Source organism: Rhea pennata, chromosome 1 (assembly GCF_028389875.1).
Source record: "Rhea pennata isolate bPtePen1 chromosome 1, bPtePen1.pri, whole genome shotgun sequence".
NCBI classification, from domain to species: domain Eukaryota; kingdom Metazoa; phylum Chordata; class Aves; order Rheiformes; family Rheidae; genus Rhea; species Rhea pennata.
This window is the reverse complement of record NC_084663.1, coordinates 27,907,574-27,935,438: the sequence shown is the minus strand read 5'-3', so window position 1 is coordinate 27,935,438 and position 27,865 is coordinate 27,907,574. Positions and strand designations below refer to the sequence as shown.

Sequence of the window (27,865 nt, the reverse complement as noted above, 5' to 3'; positions counted from 1 at the left end):
TATTGTGGTTCAGTGCAAGCCCTACATTCAGAAGACTGGGGTTCAACCACTGGATTTGTTTTGGAATTGCTATATTGCTTGGAGAAAGGTGGACAATAGAAAATATAATATTATTTTTCCTGTAAAGATGTTAACACTGTCAAACTATCAAAAAGTTATAGTATACTGTGTTTAGAATAGCAGGGTCCCATTCATAGCTAAAGATTTTAGGTCCTGTTGTAATTAAAATACAAAATAATTATAACGTATTTGGAAATAAATGGTCTTTAATACTAACTAATAACCAATTATTTCAGTTCCTTCTTTATTATCTAAAGAGAACAGAAAAGCAAATGCTTCTCTTTTCAGACTTGTTTTGCTTTGAATAAATTGTATCTCCTTTTATATTTATCCTTAACACAGTTCATAATTACACAGTCCTCAACCAGGAACTTAATGTTCAGATTTATTATATTACATTTTATATATTATGTATGAAAACTGGTTCATTTTTTATCTTCAAATAATGATCATCAAGTTAGTTCATTATTCACCAGAGAAAAATGAACTCTGTTCAGATTCCCAGTTACAGTACATTCCTATACTAATCATATATAGAGAGTCTGTTGTCTAGATAAATGTCTGGTCATATATGACCAAGCAAAGGAATTTGCTGGAGAATCCACTTTTGCTGGAGAGTTCTGTTCTTTTAGCTATGATCTTTTAATAATATGATTTTATCTGTTCTTAGTTTTTCTAGTTACAAGGATAACTTAATAGATGTGGACCAAAAGTGAAGTGATGTTGTGATACTGCAAGAAGCCCGGTTGCAGCTAGAAATAAATCATCACAGGAGTACTGTTCTAATTGTCTCCAGGATCCAAAACCTAAAGATAGCAGTTTAAATAACTGTGTTATCTGTTTTACAACTATTATTTCAGCAGTAACATCAGCTAATGCACTAATTCCTCGTCCCAAACAATTCCTGTCCTACTATCTGTAAACATATATCATTCAAATCTGTTCCTGAACACAGCACAAAAACTTCAAATACGTGAAAAAATTGAAGCTGAAGTACAAAGTAGAGTTATTGCAGAATATGAATATTGGGCTTTTTCTCTTAAATACAACTCTAATATTGGTATTCATATCACATCATAGAGTTTACACATTCTCTTACATTTCATATATCACCTCAGTATCTGAAAACTTTTCAGTAAGGTATTTAATAATTACTGTGATCTGGTGTGTTCAGATGGATTATCATATAACATGCAGAGTTTTCTTTTGATTTGAATTCCCTTCTGTAATAGCTGACTTCAGATATATGCAAAAGTGTTTATAGAGAGAGTAAATTAAAGTACTTTATAAAATACTCTATACGTATATAGTATAGGAAAACCATGGAGAGGGAGGTGCTAAGAAATGCTAGGATAATTTGCAGGAGTTTATTTCTCAAAGTAGCCTTTAAGAAATCTTTGTGTTTTCCACAGATTGGCTTTGTGTTACACTAAAAACCTTGGCTGTGCCTGGAGAACAAAGTGGCTTGTATTGTTGTCTCTGAGGCTACAGCAGTCTTCTATGTAATCCAGAGTAGCTCCAGAAGCAACCATCTCCTGTATGTTACAGGCCCAAATTTTCACCTAATCAATCCTGTCTTCTTGAAGACAAGCTGAATGTGGCCTTCTATACTATCTGGCATCTCTACTGCAGCTCTCACTTTACTATATACAGAAAAGAATACAGGAGACATAGCAGTGGCTCTGTCATTAGGCTTCAGGATAAGATGGAACATTCTTGGTGACCACAAACAGCAGGAATCTACTTGCAGATGATACAAGCTTAGAAATAGTGAGGATTGACAAGACATTGAATGCACTCATTACCTGCCAACAAAGGCAAACTGCAATATGACAATACACATAAAAATACTTTCCCTCATCCGTCAACCCAGGATCTACTCCAAAATGCCAATCCTTATATTTTTAGACAAAAAGTGATTTGTTGGATATAGGGGTTACCTCTGGTGAAGAAGTGACAAACCTCTGTATATATGTTTATGTGCTTTTATAGCTTTCATTTGTGTTTTCTGTTTATCTGTCCCTATGGGCTGTGATACTTCCAACTGAATAAAGACATCCATATTGTGTACTAGTTTAGACTCCCTTTATACCTAACGGAGGAAACATACTTCTTCAGTGTAACTCATTTCATACTAAACATGACATCTAAAATCAGTCAGGTAAATCACAGGCTAAAATTGCGTCTTTATAGTAAATGTAGACAAAAAGAACTTAGAGTGAAGAGTTCAGATGCAGATGAAGAAACTAGATGAAGGTAGTCTAAGATTAGATGAGAGGAATTCAACTCCATGTGTTAAGGTAAATGTTGATAATGTGTTGAGGTTGATTAAATGTATAGAAAGAATTGTTATTTGGCTACATTACAAGCTATTTGGGCATGTTATATGGAGCTAGAGACCTGCAGCTATGTAACAGTGGACCCATATTTCTTCTCCTGGACCAAATATACTGTATGCTGTATGCTATGAAGACCTTTATTACAGCATGAAGTAAATTGCAAACACTCATTCCCAACCTATTTGGAGTAATTCAGGCATGCAAGAGGCATGTACACTGCCCGTTTCATTCAGAGATTGCTGCCTCAAACTACTCTAATGTAAAAGGCTGATAACAAACATTCACTTGGCATCTATATTACATACAAAACAACAGTGGAAATGATATCAGAAGACCTCTCCAACTGATACGGAAAACAGTTCTCAGGAATTCTAAGTTTGTGCATTTCATTGTTAGCTTTCTGCAGCTGAAAGGTAAAATTTCCTATCTTGCACCTTATTTTACTAATCCTGAGATTAGTAACTCATGATCCACACACAGTGCGCATCCTTACTTTTATACTATTGAAGAAAGACAAAGAAAATATTTGCTCACCAGTTTTATTTTTGAGGAGTCTATTATTTCCACAATAGCTACAGATAGTTCTTTTTCCTTCATTTTTCTTTTTCTTAAGCTTGTAAATAATACCAGGGAGTGCAAGGCAGAAGCTTATATACCCAAGTGAACTTTGATTTTTCCTTGGACTTTAAGACTAATCTAGTGTAGAATGTGACTGACAAAGCATTTTCATTGATGTTGTGCAGTTTTTTCAAGTTACCCAACCTAAGCAATGAGGTTGTTAATATTTACACTACCCTTCTCTGGAATGGTTGTGAATTTTAACAGTTTTTATAAACTTTAAAAATTGCCATATGGCATCACCATTCACTGAATAAAACATACTCACATGATTACGCAGCAGAGGCTGCCTAGTTCAGTGATACTGTATGCATCCCTAATGGAACCTACTTTTACTTCATGACTGAATAATCATAGCAATTATTAAATAAAATACTTAGGAGGATATCTACTTGAATTTCTTTTTTTCTTATGATTTCTGGGAATGGGACAGACAGCAATTTTTGTAATCCATCCAAATACCAAATGGTAGCCATCAGTACTTGACAAATAATTAATACAAATACAAATTATTAATGCCATGATGAGAAATTGTGACATCAGAGCCCTTGTAATAGCACTGAGATTTTTCCAGACAGATAGCATTTTGCTTTTATCAATAAATACTGTCTGCATAAAATCAAAAGCAGTGTTAACCAATGTAATGAGACTTTATACCAGCTGTAGTTAACAGAATCATAAAAATTAGGAGTGGAAAAGATCTATTCAGTTCTCTGATCCATGGCTGTGCAACACAAGATTGTTTCAAATGTCAAAGTTGCTGACAAATAAAAGCAAATCACTGGCAAATTGAGAATTTTCTCAGCGATTTTCTTGCAAGAATGACCAAGGTGAAATAATCCTGACAGACTTGACTGAATTGGAGAGGCAGGAAATTGTAGCTACCTATCTTAATGAAATAATACACTGTGAACATATGTAATAAAGTGAAGCAGTGAAGCTTTGCACAACCCCTGAAGGGGTGGCCAAATGCAGCTACCTGCTGGGCTGCTTTTCCCTGGGTCGTGCTGGCCTTCAGGCCTCGTCTCTTCTGTCTAGCAGCTAATGAAACCTCTGCCTTCCAGGATGCCCAGGTGCTTTGGCTTTCCCTGGCTGTTAGTGATTACTCCAGCTTACAGTCCTCCCACTCCATTGGTTACAGTTGAGCAGATATGAAAGCAGAAAGTGGGTTAGTGAGGCAGGAAGCGGGGGCCTGGGAACAGAGGGACAACCCCTTGCATTTTGTCAATAACATAAGATTGAGCTTAACATTATCGCTACTTTTCACTGAACAATACTATTCAATATAATAATCAAATATTGTGTAAATACTACCTAATTGATAATTAATAAATAGTAAAGAAAATGAATAAGTAATAGATAATAAATAATAAATTAATAATTAATATTCAAACCAAGTTTCAGCTGAGGTTCATTACCATTTCTTTAAACTGATGCAAATAAAAATAATATTTTTTTATCTGTTGTTCTAATTCTTGTTTTCTCAGCACATAAACGCCAAATACATTAAGTCAGGCTCAAAGGAGAACTGAAGATATTTGTTTAAGTTCACAACTTGACAAAATTTCCAGTAACAGATTCATTGCTTGTGACACCTCTGAATCTCTGGAATGATGTGAACTTCAAAGTGCCAATGACACTATAATCATTTTAGTACTTGGGGCTGGAGTTGCTGGGGCAAGTAACGCTGTTTCGGATCTGACTATTTCTTTTCTATGAAGAACAACTTTGGAAAATATTTTGCAGATTTTTTTTAAAAGAATTTGTTTCAATAGGTATTTGTCTACTGTTGTTTGGACTACCAAGGCTATTCTAGGCCCTAAGTAAGAATACTTCTTCAAATCATATTTATGGTGCATGTATTCATATATAATAATAAAAACTATGCTTCCTGCTGGTTAGGAGGTATAGCCTGCAGGAAACACAACTGCTGACAAGATCATTCCATTGGATATTTACAAAAATAAAATATTCATTATGTATTATGAATAAATCAACACAGAAACTTCTGAGGAGTTTTTATTGGAGTGATAAACATCAGTTAAATGTTTTTTTTCCATGGAGAGGCTTTCCTTTTTCTCCTAAACAATTTTAAGGGAACTATTTCATTTTCTTCATCATTGCATTGCTATTAGGCCATGAAGAGTGAGCCCACCTAATTCAATAGATCACCGGCTGGGTATTTATTAGGGATATGGGAAGCCCAATTTTATCATAGCGCTCTATCTCAAGCACTGCCCTGCACTGCTCTTAACAGCTAGGATGGGAGGTCTCACCACCAGATGTCTAATGGTTGCAGAGCCTCTTTCCTCTGGCTTCTACAGAAATGCTTCTGAAACCAGAACAAAAGCCAACTCTGAATCTTTGGAAATATTTAAAACATTAAATTTTTGTTTGCTGGCCTGTTATATCCAGCAATGTGTGGGAAAAAGCTGCATCCTTGCAGAACGTTAATATCCTCTTATTTACTCTCTTTCCAAAGCAAACAATCTTCTAATGCTTTTGATATAAGTTTTAGTGAATGCTATGTCAAATGGAGGACATTATCCAAGCAGCTGCAAAGTGATTTTCTGAGCTATAGCAGTTATTTCTGAATGAAGGTACTAGTAAAATGCCAACCTTCTTTGCAAGAGGTCACTGCTCAATTTCAGAGTTTTCTGGTGTTCCACAGTCTTAGGACTGTATACGTACATTAACACAACAAAACAATGTTTAGTAACAATTAAAGGTTGCACTAGGTTACACACTATCAACTCCAAACTTGAAAAACGTATAAATCTTTTTTGATTCTACTCTTTTCTGGCTCCTTTCACTGTATCTGATGCTCTCCATATCTCCCTTGATACTTTTTTTTCACATCTCCCTTCTTCAGACATTAAAAGGAGCATAGACCTCTGCTTTATAGAACTTGTACTAAATTATCCATGATGATGTGATTACATTAGCAGACCTGCACATTTCATATGTTCTAAATATTTGGAAGTTAATATATTTTAAATCCATTACAGAATGTTGAATATACTTTGAAGATTTTGCATGAGTCAAAGTTTGATTTAAAAAATATATATTTTCTAAGTGTCTGTCACCATATCTGCCACGCTATAATATTATCTAACGTCTAAAATTTATTTATATACTCTTTGTTTCATTACAAATGGAAGCTTTTTAATGATTCCTACGAGATCAGGAAGAGCACCAGTTCATTTGTTGCTCTTACTATAAAACTCAGAATACAAATTGATTTCTTATAATATGGTTAAACATGATGCTTCTATTAGTAAATGATTTCATGAGACTAAATTATTAGAATAAGGAAAAATGACTTTAAATTGATCACATTCTGTTTTATCTTCAAGTTTGCTTTTTCCTAAATTTTATCAACAGAGAATTCATCATTTTAGGTGTAAGGCCCACACTTAAAATTGCGCTAAAAGTTAATTGCAACTATTATATTGTTTTCTTATTCTTTTACTGCCCTGTCCACAGTGAAAAAAAACATCTTTCATCAAGTGCTAGATCATAAGAATAGTTATGATTTGTTTTCTACTATATTTCTTAGACAGAGTTATAGCTGAGTTCTACTGATACTTTCAGAAGAATGAAGATACTTAGCATATAACAAGGAGCTAGTTCTATGTTTGAATCTAGCTTCTAAAAAGCAATTGAAGCTAGGTTTCTAGCATTAGGGTAACAGTAACAGCAAGAGAAACACGGCCTGAGTATTCCCTGTTTTGAGTCATTCTTATGTTGCTGCCTACCAACAGAAGGTTTTATGAAATTATGAATTTTAGGCTAAACTCAGTAAAAGCAGGAAAAAAAGCTCTTTAGTAGCTCTGCTAATTTTAATGGGAGATGGAAGGATGTTCTTGTTTTCACTTCTCTGATTCTACTAATACATGACTGTAATTCATTAATTCAGGGTCAAACAATGAACCTCTGAGCAATTATTCACATGAGTAGTCTCATAGAATTCAATGTCCTCATTTAATGTGCCCATTAAAATGGTGCAAGGGTGCATCCGACTAAAGTAAACATTAGTTCATAACAACACACAATGGCTAGCCCTGCAAAGTCCCTAATCTCACCCACCATGAGAAAAAAAGAGAAAAGCAAATTGCTTCATGAATTTGGCTTGGTCAAGCAAGCAGTTTAACGAGAAAATGAGCCTAACACCTATTCAGAAAATGAGGAGACTCAGATTTTTTCAGAATTTTAGAAATTATTTTGTACAGTTTGGAGAAATTCAAGAGAATGCCAACGAAGGAAAAATCTAAGACATGACTTGAAAAATACTTCAGCATTGCCCTGGATCAGCACAAGGAGGGAGGAAATACTGAGTCAGACAGGCTTACAGACACCTTGGTCTCATTTGTAGTCTCACTTTATGTTGAGAGCAGACATCATAGCAGACAGCATAGCCTTTGCAGAAAGACGGATATGAATCTTTGTATAAGACTGTTTAAGTACAACACAGCCACAGTTCCTCTTCTCAGGGACATGAATAGCATTAGATGTTCTCTCATTCCTGATAATGTCTCTAGTCCAATATTGTTGTAATATATCTACGTTTTTAACTCAGGTAAATAAAATGTCCTCACACTTTACATGATGCTGAAAAACTGCCTGCCTCTCTGTCTTCTCTATTTTCAACATGCTTGTGCAGCTTATGACTAAAATTTTGAAGACAAGTTTAGGATGTTGCCATAAAGATGCTGTAAAACTGTGAGTCACAAACTATATGCCTGAAGTTAAATGCTTGATTTCATTTCCATATGGCCATTTTTTTCATATGTTTTTTGGCATACAAGACACCAAAAGAGAAGATGGAAGAGGTAGAAACATTGCTAGACTTCTTTACACACTGGCACAGTTCACAGGCCCTGTGAAGGCAGGCTTCATTTCACCACAGTATTGCAGTAGGCAATTTAGAAAAACACTCTATTTTCATGGTTTAACTACGAGCCTGCGGACTTCTGCAGCATAAACAAAAATGTAGGTAGCATTATCCAGCCCAGAGGCATTGCAAGATTCTCAAAACTTTCAAATAGGATACAATCTGGGCCTAAAAGTCATTGTCTATTATCTTGCTCTTCAAGAATAGGGCATTCAGTACATTTCACGTATGTCCTTCATGGCTGAAGATAAAGGCTAATGAGTCCAGAATCAGCAAAGATTAATACTACCCAGTTTTAAAAGGTGTTAAGGGAGTGTGAGCCCAATCCAAAACAGAGAATTCATGCTTCTCATCACCATTCCACTGTACCACACCAGAAAGGATCCTCCCTTGCCTCAGATTAATTTGAGCCAAATTACTAATTCACTCCCCTAGGAGCATCTCTATGGTATGTTCTGTACTTATATATGTATAAATCATACTGACTGTATTATTACTGACTGTATTAATTCCATAACTGGCATTCAGACAGCCAAACATTCACAGTAAGTATTAATTACCCCTCTGTATTGTATGGTGGGTAACATAGGGACAAAAAAGTATCATCTCCTAAAGTGTTTCTTGTAGCCAGTGATGTTCTGTAGTCAGAAAAAGATGTTCCTCTCGTAGCTAAGAAAAGCGCCTAGTTTTGTATTTTGAAACTAGCATTGTAGCTTGCCAAAGACTGTGAAAAACCTTCTGCCTTCCCCAGGACGAAGTTTGCCTTTATGAATAGCCAATTTAGGGCCCTGAGAACAAAATTGGTGGAAAAATGTTCCCAAGATAAATCAGGGCTGGGATGACAGAAGACATCTCCTTTATAAAGTATTTTGCACTGGGGTTATTTGGCAGATATTATTTTCCCAAATAATAATGCTCTGTAAGTAGTTGTGTCCATAAAACTCTATGCTATCTTTTCAAATATGTAGCATATATGAAAATTTAAGCAGACTTTTTCATTCCTTTACAAAAAAGACATTACAGAATTATAATGCTCTGTTACTATTATTCCAACGAGTCATTTCATCTGAAAAGTGATATTTCTTATCTTTGTCCTTAGAATTATTCAACGTAAGTGCAGCTTGCCTTTATGAAAGTTAACAAACATAACCTATCCTTACTTCAATATAACACACCAAAGAAAATAGCTAATGCTACTTGAGGCAGCATTCCTGAGATGAGACAGAGAGATCTTAAAGGAAGACTTTAAAAGGTCTTCATAGGTCTTGAGAATTATATCCATAGTCCTGCAAGGGAATTATCATCTCCTATGGCCTACACATGGGAGCTGTGGCTGGGCTAAAACACTGGATGCAATTCAGGCCAGCTAAAATGGCTGTGTCCCACTACATTAGAACCTTTTCTTTTAATATTTCTTGACATAAAGACAAGGAACTCAAGAGAAAGGAGAATAAATCCACTGATATCACTGCTTTAGCCTCTGAAGTGTAATGTATGATTGAATCACTTAATAACATTCTCTATTATAAACAGCAAGACCAAGTTCCACAAAATACTTACAGTTCTTTGCATTAGTAGGGGACCTTCATCATTAAAACTTGATTCCATATTGATTATGTCATCAATAACCTCTTCCATCTAATAAAATAATATTTTAAACTAATCATTATTAACAATAATGCAGATAATGTTATTCTGAAAATATAGAGGAAATAATCCTGAGTATATACTGCATCAATAAAACTAAATTTCAAAAACTGATGTCTTAAACTTCAATGAATTCAGGCACTTTTACAAGATATTCGTATTTTATACTTCTAGTGGAAAAAAATTGTGGTTTAGTACGTTAGCTTTTCCTCTCAACACCAGCAACCTATTTGCCTTTTTTTAACCCCTTATTGCAAGACCAAGATTAGATCACAGGAGCGTATTGCTGAATTGTAACTATGATCCATCACCTTCAGCAGATATGTCATATCCACAGGGTATTTTTCTACTGGACCAGGAAGACTAAAAGGAATCCGTGCTTCTTCAAGAGCATGAGTCACTCATGATTTGGTGTTATACTCTGCTCTCAGGATTCAGAAGGCAGAGGTTTGTGTTGTGTTTGGAAGCATAAAAATTAATGATTTCTCTTTTGATGTATACTGGATACTTTTCGAACCAGCCTTCTGGTCCTATATTTTTGTCCCAGTCTGAATCAAGAACTGCTAAAGCAGATGGAATAATGTATTAATTATATGAGGTAAAACAGGATATATTTTCCAGAAAAATATATCAACTTGAAAAAGGTTCAGTATTAAGTTTTCGTTGACAATTTTGGTCTAGTTCCCTTCACAAAATTACCTTAAAAAAGATCAGAAAAGGAACCTGCCACTGTTAACTGTTATCTGCAGGAACAGCTCACTTGTGCTCTGAGGATTTCCAAGCAAATCTCAGTTCAAAAAGCTCTAGTGAAGGCAATGTGGAAGGCTCTATGAAATGATTTCATACTATAGGCCGTGGACCATTCACAGGCCAAGGACTATACCATACAGATTCTTAGGCCGAGTGGCATATCACAACTCATATTGACACTTCCCCTTCCAGAAACAGGGCACATGTTGTCTCATGAATCATGCCCAAACTTAACTAGGAGGCTGCTGTCTGGGCCAAAGGATGCCAGAGACTATCTCAAAAATTAGGCAGTATGAATAGTCACAGTCCAGTGTTCCAGCCTTGGTTGCCTTGTTGATCCCATACCTAGGCTGATCCGCAGGTTACATCTGTACTAGTAAATTATACAGTACCAGTGAGTTGCCTAAGGCTCTGGAACAGGATCATTTAGATTATTATAATGGTCACTGCACAGATTTTGGCCTGTGCCAGCTGTCACACTCCCAAATATTGCCAGGCACCGTTCAGGAGGGAGCCATAGGGGATTACAAGCAGCCTTCTTGCTCTCGAGGACAAAGTATAAGAGCATGGGCACAGGCTGCTCCTGGTCAGACACCCTCAGTGCTAAGAATGATCCTCGACATGCTGCATTTGCCTCCACAAAGGCCTCCATAGGAGGCCTCCATCTAAAAGAGCCTTTGCAGAGCAGTGGCTCCAATAATCCATAAATCTGACATAAAATGTTAGCTCTGCTGAAGAAATGTAGGGACCCCAGATGAGCTCTCCAACAAGTGTTGGTTTTATTTTTTCAGATCTCTCTCACTTAGCAGCGTAGCATCCAAACGTTCAAGGTGGGTCTCAGTGTATTTGTAAGACTCTTCTGTTCTGTTAAAGCACAAGGGATGATATGGCATCTCGATTTCTTATTTCTGTAGAAATTTTCCTTTTACCTAATAAGCACTCTCTCTTGAAATCTATTGAAGTATTAAAGGCCGTAATGATCTACATCTCACACTGACTGAGAATTTGACATTGCATAATAGCTGTACCTCTATTAAAATCAATGGTGGCACTAAAGTTAGCAGATCTATGCCAATTTACCCAAGATAACCCATATATTAATATATCAGCTAACTGAAAAATGAATGAATGATTCTTTCAGTTACATCTTTAAAGTAATCAGTATTTAACTTTGTTATGCAGATAGGATAATACTTTTAGACAGAAATAACTCTCATCTGAAAAAAAAGGTTTGCATTGCAAAGTACATGTTCGGAAAATGTACAGCAATATATGACTCATAGATAAAAAGATGCATCAGTACATTTAAACTGGCAGTAATTTAGAAGCCTGATCATGCAATAAGCTACTCATATGACATTCAAGGCAATCACCCATGCAATCCAGAAGGATTCAGCAAGCAAGAGCTGTGTCTGAAGGTCCCACAAAAGCAAAGAAAGTCATCTTTTGCCCACAATTAATGCAAGATGAATCATACCACATTTTCCTAAAAGTAGTCAGTGCCCCTTTCCCCATTCTTTTTGCCAGCCCTGCCCTACCGCATTTTCATGTTCTCCTCCAAGGGCCAACAGCTTGGTAACTGGACTTTCCGGTGTGCCAATGTCACTGATGGGAGGCATATGTCCGTTTCTTAATAAGGAAGCAACACCTGCAGGCTGGATTGTGTGGGAGTGGGACAGGGAGAGCGTTTGGCTGGACAGCTTGGTATCAAGGGTCAGGTACTGCTTCACTTGGTGCCTCTGGCTTTGCTGTATATGGTATCTAGACTGATTTTCCAAGTGAGTTTGTACCTGTGAAGAAATGGAAATAATTACTAACATTTCAGACACATCATTACACACACACTGACTTAAAGAATTTTAAAACAACAGATTCAGCTTTTATACCTGTTGGATAGAATTACTATGAATCTCAAATCTTTTTTAACTTTTGACACTTATGCATTTCTTCTTGTTTACTATTTTCATATAACACAGCAGAATAAACCTTTGAAATAATTATCAAAGAAAAATAACATAGGAAACATAACATGATCTTGAGAAATGATCAGAAGTGTGCTACATGTTTTTCTTTTCTCAATCTAGACTGGTCTCTGCTGAAATCACTGACCATTCCAAACAAATCTAAAAGTATATATGTACTCAAAAATAAATATCACAAGGTAATTATTCTTTTATACTTGTAACAGTGAATAAATTCATAAAGAAAACCATAACTCAACTATCTTTAAGTAATGTAAACAGCAACTGAATTCACTATGCCTAAAACCACATTTGGCTCACCTTGTGGTAAGAACAGTCTGTTAAATGAGGCATTGTTGTATTTTTGCAAAAAAAAATATATAAAAACAACACTGAGTCCAAGCTTACAGTCCTAGATGATTGCTCACTATCCTCAAAGCATGCAGTCTTCTTGAGGCGCCTCTTGAGGACAGAGCGATTTTTGCTTTGGAAGGACTTTATAAACTGAGCAGTCATGCCAAAATGGCTAATTGAGTAAGATTTTGAGCCATCCTTTGATTGTAGAGATTGACAATTGTTACTTCATACAGCTCCCATTTCAGATTAATGTCACATCCTGCTATTTGGCTGCCAGAGAAACACTGTATACACAAACCCTACTGTCATTTCAGCCCTGTGGCTTTCTCTTTTTGCTATGGCATGCCTAGTCACAGGTTTCTTGCAATAAATTTTTCTCAAGTGGCCTCTAAGTATGATTAATATTAGTTAAATAACAGCAAGGATTGCTTTGAAGCCCTTATTTTCTCTGAAAAAAATAAGTCCATTTAAACAAACTTCTTTTTAATTTCCTTAACATACATAAGCAGAGATAAATAGCCCATAAAAGGGGTTTGCATTTAAATTAGTTATATTTTTGTACCATATTGCAGTACTTACTCTATTTTTAATTGTGTTATGGTGGCATGTCTAGAATTATTTTAATTATGTCTCTTTAAACTAATTTTCTAGTCATGTAAAAGAGATTAAGCTATGCAATAATGAATATAACATTAATTATTTTGATGTAAGCCTTAGAGTTATTAAATAATATTTCATTGAAATATTGATATAAAGTCTTAAATGCACTATTTAGTCCTTCCATGTTTTATATGAGAAAGGTATGCATCACATGTCTGGTTTTAAAAACTGTATGCATGTATTTTATTTAAATTGTGGTATTATTTTATTTAAATTGTGGTATTATTTGTCTTAACTGTCAAATGGTTCAGTTTTAGGAAGTATTTGTGTTAATTTTAGAATGTATTTAATGCCCTGTTAATTTAGACTCTTATTCCTCATGTGCAAGGACACACATAAATCCATCCCAAATCATTCCTATGCTTATGCATATATTTGTCCCCCCAGTTTCAATAAGTGTTTTCTTAAATTAGAATCTAAACACAAGAGTACAAGAGCACTTCTCTTGAATGATCTTCTTCACTGCTTCGATCCTGTCTGTACTGTCCTGTCACAAACAGGAAAAGAGTTTAAAGCTTCTCTGATGGGATCTGTTGCGTTCGTTTTTCCCTTTACTGTGCAAATCACAGTCATTGTGATTTGTTAGGGTTAACTGTTAGGGTTAAAACAGGATCTATGACACGATTTTCATAAGGAACAACCTTTACAGTCCTAGAACCATCTTTGTACAGCTAAATAAATAAATAGAAGTCGATGTCAGCAATAGGCTGTACAGCATTTTTGAAAGTCTAACTATTATGTAAAGACAAAGAATAGCTGGACTCCTATTTTTATAATCATAAAGCAAGCATACAATAAATGGCAGAAAGGATGCCTTGCTATGCTGAAGGAATACTAGGATTGCAAAATCAAGCTCTCAAAAACAAGAAATGACAGTTAAAACCGCCCACGCAACACGTGCAAAATAGGAGCAGAAACTCAAATTTTAATAATTTTATGAAACCTGATAGTGAACTGTTAGTTACCACAGTTTGATTCATTTATTCTCCAGTGAAAGACAGATGATTTGTATTACCTTATATCAGCAATATTACACTCCATTTAGGTTTTCTGAATGTTTAAAATGAAATAAACTTTTAAGTATTACCATAATTACAAACATCAGGTTTTCATTCTGAACTTTATTTTAATCCTGTAATGATGGTTAAGCAGTGGAGCAGATTTCTCAGAGAGGTCGTGGAATCCCCATCCTTAGAGATTTTCAAAACTTAACTGGACAAGGCCCTGAGCAATCTCATCTGACTTTGAAGCTATCTTTTCCTCAAGTGGGCATTTGGACTAGATGATCTCGAGATGCCATTTCTAACTTAAATGTTTGCATTATTCTGTTTCATTCAGTACTGAAGAGAAAATAAAACAAAAAAGAAATCTGGAGATAGTAAGAGAAATTGCAGCTGGTAGTCAAAACTTTGAAACTCTAGATAATCATTCATAAGTCTAGAGAAAAAATGGCATTTGAATATTCAATTCAGTGAAATAAATGCCAAAAATAAAGGAACTGAAAGGTCATTCTGAAATGTGAGTAATCGTTGTAGTTTTTTGAAATTATCATATTTAGTGAAATTATCTATATACATAAAGCTATTATTTACATGAAATTTGCAAAATATAGGACTGTTTAGTGTATTTACCTTTATTTTCCTTCATTTAAATGAAAGATCTATGAAAGTCATTGTAAAATTTGAGTTATGGAGGAGAAGATTAAAAAAACAACACAAAAACAACACAATTTAGAGGTTGAATTAGAGATTAGATTTAGAGGTTAAATCTCTAAAGGTCTTTCGGTACCTTAATCCATTATTCAGCCATGACTTACATTCTCAAGCTGCTATTCAGCTGCCTCCTTGTAGTCAGGTTTTCTCAACCTTAAGCTCCCAATATGCCTACATGTTCATGTTGCTGACCGAACATGGACAAAACAACTCAGATCTATATGCACTAAGATGCATGAAGTCCTTACTCATGTGCATATTTAAGATCAAGCAAAAGAGGTCCCTTCTAACACACACACAAAAAATATTTTTCAGGGCATTCCATTTCATCCAATAATCCAAGCAGGACATCATCCTGAAGTGCTGGGAGTCTACATTTCTAATCCCTCATCATCTGAGGATTTCCCATGGTCTGAGAGAACATCTTGTCACAGGCTCACAGGCTACATGAAATAGTAAACTGAAGGTCTCTGAATCTCTCCAGTTTTTGACCTTCCACGTAAGAAATGATTAAAACTTCTTTGGATCAGGCATCTGATATTGATCTTCATCTTCCATATTTCCAGAGAGAGAGAGAGAGAGGCCTTCAGACAAAGTCCAGGAGTAAACTTCATCTTCTGGCGCATCTGTTGTGGGAGTATTTTAACTCCCAGTAAAGTCAGTGGGCTGTACCTTGCTGTCAAGCTGAAATTATATAGGTTCCTTTGACTCTTTGGAAATCTATGTGGAAGAAGTGCTAGTTCTCCTCTTCAGCATTCTCTTGTAGCTCTGGTAGCCATTAACTTTAATGTTAATTATTTGAGATTTTTTGAGAAGTGAAGGATAGCATAAAATTCAACAGTGAAGACATTTTCTGCTCCCTTTCAGACACTTCTTTTTTCTGTGATCTTTCTTGCCTAATCATGGTGATATTAGAGCCAAGTCAGAACCAGAAGCATCAAGCATGCAGGGAACCAAAAGCATCCAGCCCAAGTACAAATTCCAGTAGAACAAAACCAGAACAGAAATCAACACTTTGAGATGGATTTTGCAATCCAGAACAGAACCTAATGTACATATAACTGACTGTATCTATTTCTATTTTGTATCCCACTGAGGAGTCAGTTTTGAGAACAAGAACTTAACTGCTTTTCAGAATTACAGATATATACTCAAACTTCTTCAATTATTCTTTCTAATCTGAGCATGTATCCTGATGTTGTTGTAAAACTGTGGTAGAATTGTGTAACAACGTTTTCCACTCTCACACTAATTTTACTTTCTTTTCTAATGTATTTCACAACGGCATAACTAGCTCTTCAGTATTTATTTACACAAGTGTTAAATATTTTACTTCCACATTTGCAGATGAAATTTTTCCATCAAGAAAAAAAAAATCTAGATTTATCTCCAGGATGCTAAAGGTAAAAATGAAGATATATTTAGGGGACCTAAATGAATCATGAACAATGTCAACAATGTTCCAGTAAGTAATAGTGCTAAATATTGTACTGGTGTTCATACAGGGCAAGTAAGTGACTCCTGTACCCCTCGAGTGGTTAGCCCAACATCAGTCCCGGGTAAAATAATGGAAAAGCTCAAAAGAGATTCAATTAATAAATTATTAAAACATATGAATATAATTAATGCCAGTCAACACAGTTCTGTGAAAAATAAGCCTTGTCAAACAAATCTACTTCTGCTCTTTGATGAGATTTCAAGTTAGGTTGCCAAAGGCAAAATATACTTCAACTTTTGTGTGTCTTTTGACTCAATATTCTAATTAAAAATATAGCACTACACAATATCAATAAAGCATGTTTTAACTGGATTAAGAATTGGCTAACGAACATGAGTAAGAAAGCAATCAGTAAATGCTCAGCATCATAAGAAGGTCTCTTCAGTCTTGTATTATTGAAAATTTTCATCGGTGATTTGCAACTAGTGTAAAATAAAACATCCAAGAAACAACAAATATTGTTTAGAGTAGTGACATCACTTAAACAAAATGTGTTCTGAGCCAGCCAAGTACACAACTACATTTGCTGGAAGAAGAAATACAGAATGAAATAATGCAGAAAACTGAATAGAGAAAACTGTGGAAGGAACAAATCTGAAGATGTTTTGGGGTCATAACAGAGAAGCAACTCCACAGAAGAGCCCAGTGGATGTTCTAGCGAGAAAGGGTAAATGTCATGAAGATGGCAGTAGCAAATGGAAGCTTGGTTTGATTCTGCTTTCCTCTATGGCTCGGAAGAGACCAATAATAGAATCCCGAAATATTTCTATTTTCAAAAGACCGTTAAAATTTTGAAAGATGAAAGGAAATACAAAAGTAACTGAGGACCAAAAGAAGGTTGTTTTGGTGAAGGCTTAATGAAATTTCATTACGTTTTTGCTGTCAAACTGAAATTTGTGGGGTGATCTGATTACAGGGAGTGCTGAGCGTGAAAGAGGTCTCTAGGCTAACACAGAAAGCATGATGAAAATCACTGGTCACAAGCTGATGTTAGCAAGCTGACATGAGAAATTATGGGAGTAGACACTGAAATATACAATGAAAGGAAATGTTCTAACTGCTGTTTTCTTCAAATTAAGGAGGTATGACTTTCTGGAAGACATATGCTAGCCAAATCCAAGATATGCTTTTATCAAACATGTTCTTGAACTCAAAACTGAGTATTAGAATAATAACTGAATGGAATATAGTACTCCATGATTTAAAAAAAAAATCAGAATGAGTGTTGTAATAGTCCCTCTGCCTTTAAAATTTATGCATTTTTGGATGTGAGAATTGGCTAGTATAATAGTAACATTTTCTTTGATGAAAATTCACACTGAATTTAATAAATATTAAAGTCTGTTACAACATAATATTTTTAAACATAGTCATGGTATACCGGACAGAACTCAGCAGACTTCATTACAGTTTGCTACTCACACTAGAGGTTAATTTATTCCAGTGTTTTTAATGGCTTTTGAAATAAAATTCCTCAAATTAATGGGATCACATCATTTATCATTAGTCCTGAATACAACACCACACTAAAACTGTTTGAGTTAGGGCTTCATGTTCTTTTCAGTCACACTACCAGAATATAAGCATCTAATCATGATTTTTTTAATTATTAAAATGTTCTGTAAGTACCTAAGAAGTCTAATTCTATTTTAAGATAAGAAACACAGTCACGACACAGACTATTTTTGTTCTTTCTCTAAGGACTTTCAACTGGATTCTAAGGGTGAAAAAAAGCATATTTAGTGATGAAATAATCTTTTTGAACTTTTAGTAGAAATTAACATCAGTTGCTTATTTGTTCTGCTCTCTCTATTAAACTTTTTGAGAAAAGCTTATATATGAATTTATTTCATAATAAAAAGAAATTTCAATTTAACTTAGCAATTATACACTTCTATTTTATCTTAAAAATTATCACCAAATAATGCAGCTGCTCACTTAACGTTTAGTTTCTGAAAGCATGTGTGAATATGTCAATTAACTACTTAAGCTAAACACAGTAATTAATTTTTTAATATGAATATTTTCCTTATTAGAACTTTGATCTGACTAGATGAGACCTTCTCTGTTAATATGCACGAAGAGAGAATACAAAGCAAAAGACATCCAGTCTAGCAATTTGTAGCTGTGTTTAGCTGACGCCTTACAGTAGCTTTCAAGATAAAAAAAAAATTCTCATGTGACTCTAATGCACTATTTTTCATCTTGTTTAACCTTTGACATCATATTCATCAAGAACTTGTGAATGTTCTTTCAAGGGTGAAGAGACTAAAGAAGAAACATTTTACAGTTTTTGACAAAGGCCACATCTTCAACAATGAGCACTACTTCTCTATTTTGGTATTTCAGTGTCCAAAAATAGATGATAATTATAAATTTGGGGTAGGATGGAAGCAATCTAAAATCCTCCATCACACTGCCAACCATTATTGAAACTACAATATTGTCTATTTTATCCATAATAAAGATTTTTAAAAGTATATTAATTTCACAGTTGTTTTCTTGAGACAGATTTGCATACCTTTTGTAATTATTCTTAGATAGAAAAAATATTTTCAATTATTTCAGAAAAATTACATTTCAGAAAAATTCAATTATTTCAGAAAAAAATCATTTCAGAAAAATACTTAAAAATGCATTTCCTTTTATATAAAAATGGATATTTCTATAATATGCACTTGAAATTAAAGAAGTCAGCTGTATAGAGCAGGACAGTACATAGGTAATCCAGTCATAACATGTGAGTTATGATATTCATGACATTATTTTTACCATAGGAGAGTGCCCCTGTAATTTAAAAGTGAATTTAGGAAAACAGTTAATTATGTGACTAACTCCCTCTAAAGTCACTGCAACTTACATGTATTCACATTGAAATACAAATCTTAGTGACTCCCTAAATAAGGTTACATAAAAGGACATAACAAAATGTTTGCCTCAATTAAGGGCTTACATTTCACTGTCCTAGCCCAGATGGATTTCGCTGTTATTCACATTTTTGCCCAAATCTCTTTCCACTGGAATCAATATTGGTTTTTGTCATTGGCATCATAAAAAGAAAGATAGTCTTTAATGTGGTTATTGTCCCAAGTTTTACTCCAGTTGGAAAAATAGAAGTGGGTTTGTGTTATTCACACTCTGACTGTAGACAAGTTGGACACAGAAGTCATAAATCATACTTCCGTCTTGCAGTCTACTATACATGACTCTCTCTTTCCAAGTACAGATCCACTTAAGAAAAATTTATGAAACAGGCTTCCACTGAGCTCTGCTGACATGAAGCATTTTGCAAGATCAGAACCTGAAAGTAAGACATGACTTTCAAAATGAGAACTGAGTGAACTGATGAGCAACATCAATGATCAGAGATCATTTCAGAGTGGGTTATTTTGTTCTAGAAGAGAAGATTGAGATGGAACATAATCAAATGCTTCAGGTCTTTAAAAGGCTGTGGCCAAACAACAGATTTCTCTATAAGGTGAATAAGTAACACAGCATCAAATTGCAAGAGTGAATCTGACCAAACATTAGGAACAGATTTCTCATGCTAAGAATAGTGAAAGATACAGTAGAGATTACCTGAGGAGATGACAGTCTCTCAAAATTAAAAGACTTTTAAGTGAGGCAAGCATTCCTGGAAGGACAGGGCAGAGATGATGCTAGCCTAGGGATAAGAAATGGACCTTCCCAAATCCTCTTCAGTCATACATTTTCAATGAAATCCACCTATGTGTTGCAGCAAACATATCAGGGAACAAACTCAAACAGGTGCCAAAACAGGTAGAAGACTAAATGTTTCAGCAAATTAGCAATCGTAAGAAATATGCAAGAGGGATGTGGGAGTAAAAGTACTACAAAAGAGACTTTGCAAATATCAGTGATGAATAAGAAAAAAAAATTCTCTATAAACAGCAGAACAGTATTTCTCTCACAGGGAGAAAGGCAGTAGAACTCCCATGAATATGGCTATCAGAGGTTATATCTTATAACTAGCTAGTTCCTGTCAAATGCCTGTGCAGATGTCATGATTTGGACAGCATTCTCCATTGTGGTATTCTCTAGCACTATCTAAGCATTGATGGAGCTCAATCTTTTCAGGTATTTCTCTGTGCTAACCTCCTTGTGCAATCAGAAATGAGTTGGGGGAAGCCAACTACTTGCACTGAACAGCTACAGCAATGTTATCAAAGCAAGCAGTTCTATTTGCACTGGTATACCTGAGACACTCTTGGCTTCTTAATTGAACTCCTGCAGTTAAAATACGTACAACTCTGATGGCTCCTTATCCATCACCAAGCTTGACTTCTGAAGAAAGGATCCCTAAGGTCTTAAGGCCAGTTTGTCATCTTTTAAAATAACAATGAGTCTCAACGACTTTGTGGTCTTTATTGGCAGAAAAAGCCTCAAGTTTTTAGCAGTGCAATATAAAAACAGCCTATAAAGTTAAGCAAAGCAAGCTACATGAAATATTTTTACAAAACTGTCCTTTTCATTTAAGTTAGAATTTAAGCTGAAAATCTAAACCGTGAATAAAACCAACTACTATAGTTAATAGGCCACATAAGCATAATGATGGACCACAATCAAATTTTGAAACTCTGTCTAATATCCTTACTTTGACTCTGCACAGTGACCCTGTCCATGGTCTCATTGATTCATGAGATCTGTGAATATAATAAATCTTTACTGTTCCAGTTCCTCGTTATTGTTATTTAACATTATTAAAGGATGGAAAATGAAACTACTGCATTTGAAGAATGGAAAGAAACTTTTTGTATAGCTAGCTACATTTAAAGAGGTCCTGATATCTTTATTTAAATATCTCTCTCTATTTCCAGAGTCATTCTAATTAGGTCATGTAATAAGATGCTATTAAATTGAAAAGAAGACACTAGGTATGTATTCTAGGGAAATCAGTTTTAAATATGAAAACCATAATCATCTCTATTAATGATCTTCCACTGATGCTGTTTATTGGTCCTTATAACAGAAACAAAATAGCATTAAAAGTTCTCCTGCATTTGTCAACTGCAACAATTCACATGGAGTCCTAAAGATTATAGTCATATTAGTATGGCAAACTTATAACTAGAATGATGTAGCTTAATCATAGAATTAAAAAATTCTGATAAATATATGTCAAAAAATCTATTTCAAAAGGTAGGATTCACAGAGCTCTGTGGCTAATAACACAGGGGTCAGCAATGATGAAAATGTCTGCAATCACAAAGGTTTACATTTATTGTCAACATTGCTAGTTATTTAACTTCACATGAAAGTACTCAGAAAAGTCAGAGGAAGACTCTATTATGAATATCCACATAGTCTATTTTAAAATTGCTGTGCAAAGACTGGAAAATAGGTGTAACATTAGAGAGAATCAGTAAATATGTATGCTATCCTTATGTACAGATGAGAAAGTCATTTGGCCAGAATCTTAATTAGGATAAACCAAAAGAAGAAAGATCATTGATGTATCAGCTACTCTATAAATTCCTGAATAGTTTTAAAAGACTGATTTATTCTTTGATTTGTGATTGTTTTCATATGATACCAACTATAAAATTTTTCATCTATATCTCAAATTTAGGGATAAGAAAATTCAGAAATAATTCAACAAAACAGCAGATATTTTATCATTTTAGATGCAATGATAGCAGTAATACCTGTCCTGTTCAGTTATAGACAGCAAAGCAATTCTAGATGCTTGAGGTGAAAAATAAATTTTCCTGATATGTAAGGATATGGACATCCAATATAATATGGAAAAAAAGTATTGATGATAAAACTGTAAGAGGAGGAATCATACTTCATCATTTGAGTACGCTGATAATCCTGAGGTGAGCGTTGTATCTTTTTGCTTTTCCTTCTTATTGTCATTAAACAAATAGTGCTTTTCTGCAAATAATCAACCCTTATAATGATCTCTGCAAGAACTTTTTTTGTGCCTCGGCAGCACAAGCTAATGAAAAAAAGACAACAATTTAATACAGTGATCCTAATTCTGGCCTGTTACACTTCATCAAAAAATAGAACAGATTCAAAACATTTGGTGGTTTCAGATTAAAAAATGATTTTTTTCTAATAGGTAAGATCCATGACTGTGCCAAAGGGACCACACAGACTTCCCCCAAAATGCCTGAAACCCATTACCTGAAAGGTATGATCAGTTTGTTAAAAGATGGGTAACAATTTCACCACCAGATGACAGCACTGCTTACTTCTAACCACTTCCTTGAGTTTCAGACTTCCTCACTGAGAACAGAAACTGTACCTAAACATACTGCCTCCAGACGGCATAGTCTTAACTCATGCATTACAAGGATGGCGCAGAACGAAGGAAAACAAAGCAGGTGTCATAAGGTGGTACAATGAGGTAGTCACAAAATAACGACTAATTTGTTGGGTGAGTTATTTTTGGATGCCACGTTCAAGGCTGCGAATGGTTCTAGCCTCTGAAAGCAAACAAACGAAACCAGCTCGAGCCTAAGAAAAGTTTTTTTGAGAAGTCGGGAAGATAAGAATGGGAAGAGGGCTACTTTCTATTCCCTTCCTCAGTCTCAGAATGAATAAAGCACATAAGGGGGGAAGTTTTCAAAGTAAGAATGCTAGGACCAGCTTCACAACATGGTTTTTGTGAAATCAAGGCAGCAACATCATTTTGAGCTAGCTTAGGATCTGGCCACAGAGTGCTCTCCTAGAAGAGGAGCAGATTCAGGTGGCTGACAGGAGTAGCTGACATTTCTATAAAAAGCAGGAATGGGACAAGAAAAAGTAACAAAAATACTGCACATCAATTGTCGATTGCATTTTTAAAAATCCATCTTGTCTATTTTATCTTCAAATATGTTTTATGGCAGTAAATGGCAATGAGTTTGACCATGTTCATGCTCTTACCTTGCTGTTCATGGGACTGGAAAATTTTACTGTCCCTTGGTCTCCCTTTTCTCCCTGTTCCCCAAGCTCCAAACTGTGTTTAGTCCATTTCACTGCCTGGACATAAAATCAGATGCTTAGCTCTTGCTTTCTCTGTTTTCAGTACTTGCACATCAGCTACAAATTGATATATTCTTCAGGCAATACACTTCTATTTATATTCCAAGATTAGAAACAGTTGATTTACAGTATAATAATTACGTTGTCCTCAACATATTTTAGTAATTTCATGGGACTAATGTTTATTGTTACTCTTCACAAATAAAAAACAAATAAAGAGCCAAGATGTTAGTCAAAAAAACCTTAGTGTGACCACAATTTATAAAAAATACAATTTAACCTTTTACTTAAAGTTGATATAATTTATTTTAAGGGAGGGTTTTCTGAACTGTAGTTGTACATGTTTGAATCTGAAAAGATACCTTCAGCCTAACACTAATGAATATCTAATATAGAGGAGAAGGGAAGCTGAGAATTCATTCAGCGAGCATTTATGTGTACAAGGCCCCAACACTTATTTTTTGCTGTACTCCACAGTTAACAGGAAATCTCACAAAAATAGCATAATTGGTACTTTCAGTACTGAACTGAGCAAGCAGCCTTGCCTTTTGACATGTATTTAAACTAATCTTGGTTCTCCACATGTTCCATTCAGCAGCCACTCAATTAGCCAGAAAAAAGATATTCATACCATTTCTAATGTACAACAGATCAAAATTCTATTCCTTCTCCAATTACTTGAATTTTGAAATCAGCTTTCAAAAACCTTTGAAAAAAGAACTCCTGCAAATACTCATAAACAGAACCAAGAGGTAGTCTGACGAAACACGTGCATGTCCTTCCGTGTTAGAATTGTACTTTACTGCATTTACATTTCAATACAGGTATAACAAACATCTGCACACATAGCAGATGCTACAGAGTAGGAGCTGGGGAAGAGAAATCTGTGTAAGCTGAAACCACTCAACAATTTTCAGCCAGCATCCACTAAATAAAAACATGTTAATTAACAAAAGTTGATCTTACTCTGATTAACCAAGTGGAACACCCACTTAGTTTAAATAGGATTTTTGTGTGAATATAGAATTAAAGATTACTACTAGTAAGTCATTATTAAGAGCATTAATTATAAGCTGTATCATACTGAACAAGACAAACTAAGTCTTTCAAAAGCAATAGTCCTAATGTGGAAAGGAATGTACAAGTTAAAAATAAGTTAAGTTAAAAGTGTGTAGAAAATTATTTTTGTAGTTATTTAACTGTGTGAAATCTTTCTGCTCTCCTAGTTATTTTTTTAATTGAAAGTAAGAATATAGAATTTTTTAATGAACAAGAAATGGGGTGAACAAATTAATATCAATAAATGAGCTATATATTGGTAAATTAAATTAAGAAACAATTTTAAAATATTAAGTATATCTTTAGATACTTATGCCATTATAAATTCTTATTTTCCTTGCACTATTTAATAATCAGTACATTGTATTAAAGAGTCTCCTGTAAGTTCCAAGAGATATAGAATTTCAGCAGGAAAAATGTCACAGTATTTGTACTGCAACAAAATGATGTACTGTCAGAGTTAAACCGAATAAAATTAAATAAGTAAATTTATTATTATTATTATTATTATTATTATCAAGTTTATCCAATTGTCAGGTGAGTTCACTAGTATTTATCAGTATAATCATGAGGCCTATTATGGAAAGAAGGCAAATTGTAGTCTCTGTGGTCTACTTTAAAAAGGAAGAAAAACTGTGATTCAGTCAAACATGCAACATAAACTGATCAGATTCATTTTCATCGTATAAAGTGCAGAAACACTGGTTTACGAACATAATTACCTACCTGCAGTGGCTGGATTTTTATCAGTTTTATCCCCTTTACAAAACAGCATCAACTCAAAGCCCAGGTACCAGGACAGAGCAAGCCAAACAAGGAAAGAATTGTACAAATCTGACCATGAATAATATATGTACATATCCAGCTGGTTTAAAGGAAAGAAAGGAGAAGTGGTTCATAAGGGTATTTCCTTAACCCTGGCTGGAATTTCAGTTAAAGAAAAAGAAATGATACAGCACTTTTGAGGACATAAACTTCCTGTCTGTGTCTTAAATGCACTATTAACTGAAGAACAGATGCTGAAAGAAATCAATAGCATAATGGCATGGCCATGTTAGTGGCTTCCTTCAATCATTTTATCAGTCTGTCATCACTGTTTCTGTCCATGAAGACCATGAAATCTAAACAGTGGGGCAGAACTCTCCCTAGTACAATTTCTTCTTATTATCATCCAGAATGAGTTAACTTTCTGTGCTTTAACATCAAGCACGATTGTTTTCAACCCAGTTCACAATCCCAGTATATATAACTGTTTCAAAGTTAACCACAAAATTTGCTCAGATTTACTTGGGCTGATTACTTCTTTTCATTAGTTGTATGTAGAGTACATGTGCAAGGCTGTTACATTTCAGTAACATCCTCGTTTTCCTCAGTGAAGCCCAGCTGGTGTGGGCCTCAGGACCATCCCCCTGAATTAAAGGGTGCAGAGCTGCCTCCCACAGTGAAGAAGGCTTTCATACAGCTTGAAAAATGTGGCAGAAAGACCAGCATATGTAAATTTTCATCATGCTGATCTCTGGGCTTTTGCCTTTGTCCCTCCCTCGTTGACCACCCTTCTCACAGCTGCACTGTGCACAGCTCACTGTTACAGCCAGGATGGTCTATGTGATGGACAAGACTATCCTTTCCCAAAGATTGTGAAATCCCACTATTTGAAGTGCAGAATTTCTACTGTCACTCCTCAACTCTGGATCTCCAGTGGAACAATTTAGCTTATCACATTAATATATTAGTCTACAAGCCAGCTAAATTTAACCCACATTTTCAATTCCTGAATCAAGACTTTCATGTTGACCACTAAATTTTCATTTTCACTTCCAAAGGTACAGTTTACATTATTGCAGTTTTTCTCTCTTCAAAAATATTTTTAGTGCAACTGAGTTGAAAATTTGCATTTAACAAGGCAAGTAAAAAGGTTCTGCTGAACTATTTCACCAAACCCATTTCCTCTTATGTGAAGAAAATCTCCATAATCTTGAATGAAAGGAAGAGCATGGCAATATTGGTATATTCAAGTCACCTTAGATTTGCAGATGACTTTATCCTACTTGCTGGAAAGCTTTTAGGTAATGTTCAGAAGTTTTAGTGGGAAGAGTAGGAAATGCCAACTCACGATGAATAGGCGTAAAAAAACAAAACTGAGTTTAATACAATTGTGAAAGATGAAAACAGTATGACTAAGAATAATTAGAAAAGTTAAACTAGCTGGCAAGAATAGGCTGAAAATATAAGTAGAAAAAAATAGGGCTTGATAAAGACCTGTCAGAAGACTGAACAATGAGAGGAACATTAAGTTCAGTATCTATTTTGAAGATATTTTGGGTAGCACTGTGTTACTAGCCTGAGTATCTGAAAGCAGAAATAAAGGCTTTACTGAGAAATCAGGAAGAATAAATCTGGAAAGGGAAAGAAAAACAAGTCTGTGATCATAATGAAAACCAAATAATCTTACAAAAAGAAAAGGAAAACCAAGATAAGGCAATCAAATAATCTGGGAAGCAGACAAAATGATCATGACCTGAGAATGTCAGAGCATAAGAAGAAACTTAGAGTATAACTTGGTTGTCTAGTGGATAATGCACTTAGGTGCCAAGTCTAATATTGGCCCAGTCAGTAATCAACATGAAGGAGTCACATTTACAGGAACAGAGTCCACAGCTTGGCACAAGAAAAGGTCCTGAGCAGTTATGTATAAGAAATGTTTTATTATTAAATAAAACCAATAAAAGGAATGTGTTCAGCATACAAACCAGCTTGGATGTAGAAAATCATGGTTAGCTTACTTCCTTGAACAAAGGATATTGATATTCTACCTCAAGCTGAATAAACCACAGCAGCCAGAAATACATACACACATATGCGTGTGCGTGTGCATATGTGTGTGTGTATATGTAAGTGTATGTATGCTTATACATATGCATTTTAGCCAGGAAGTCCTTTGCCAGGAAGGGCTGGGAAGCATACAAAAACCTGCCAGCAAAACAAGAAACGGCAATAATCCCAGCAGAGTTTATGGGTCATTTTGTAGATCTAAAGTAGGACTCGTTGTTTTGTTGCTGGTGTTTTCTGGAAGCTGGTAAATTTTGGACCAGGCAGTGAATAGGCAGGTGAATAATTTAAGGCTCTAAGTGCTTCATTAAATAAATCCCCATCTATCTTCCCTCTTAGGTAAGAAGACCATACTACTAGTGCTGTTTCACTGTTTAGAGGATATAGATACTTATTTGTTATAGGTTTCAAGATGTCAAAGTGTGCAAGGTATGTGTCAACTGTGCAAAATATGCCATGGATGACAGGGGAAAGGTGTTTCATGG

The 27,865-nt window shown here is 34.9% G+C and overlaps 1 protein-coding gene across 1 annotated transcript in view; it reads right to left on the bottom strand.

The window, feature by feature from the left end:
- Window positions 1-27,865, bottom strand: part of TFEC (transcription factor EC) — an 89,481-nt gene that overhangs the window by 19,457 nt on the left and 42,159 nt on the right. Inside the window, exons 2-3 of the mRNA XM_062566924.1 lie at window positions 11,847-12,098; window positions 9,472-9,549 (exon numbers count right to left, since the gene is read on the bottom strand). Coding sequence (XP_062422908.1) covers window positions 9,472-9,549; window positions 11,847-12,098 — 330 coding nt within the window. The remainder of the gene's footprint in view (window positions 1-9,471; window positions 9,550-11,846; window positions 12,099-27,865) is intronic.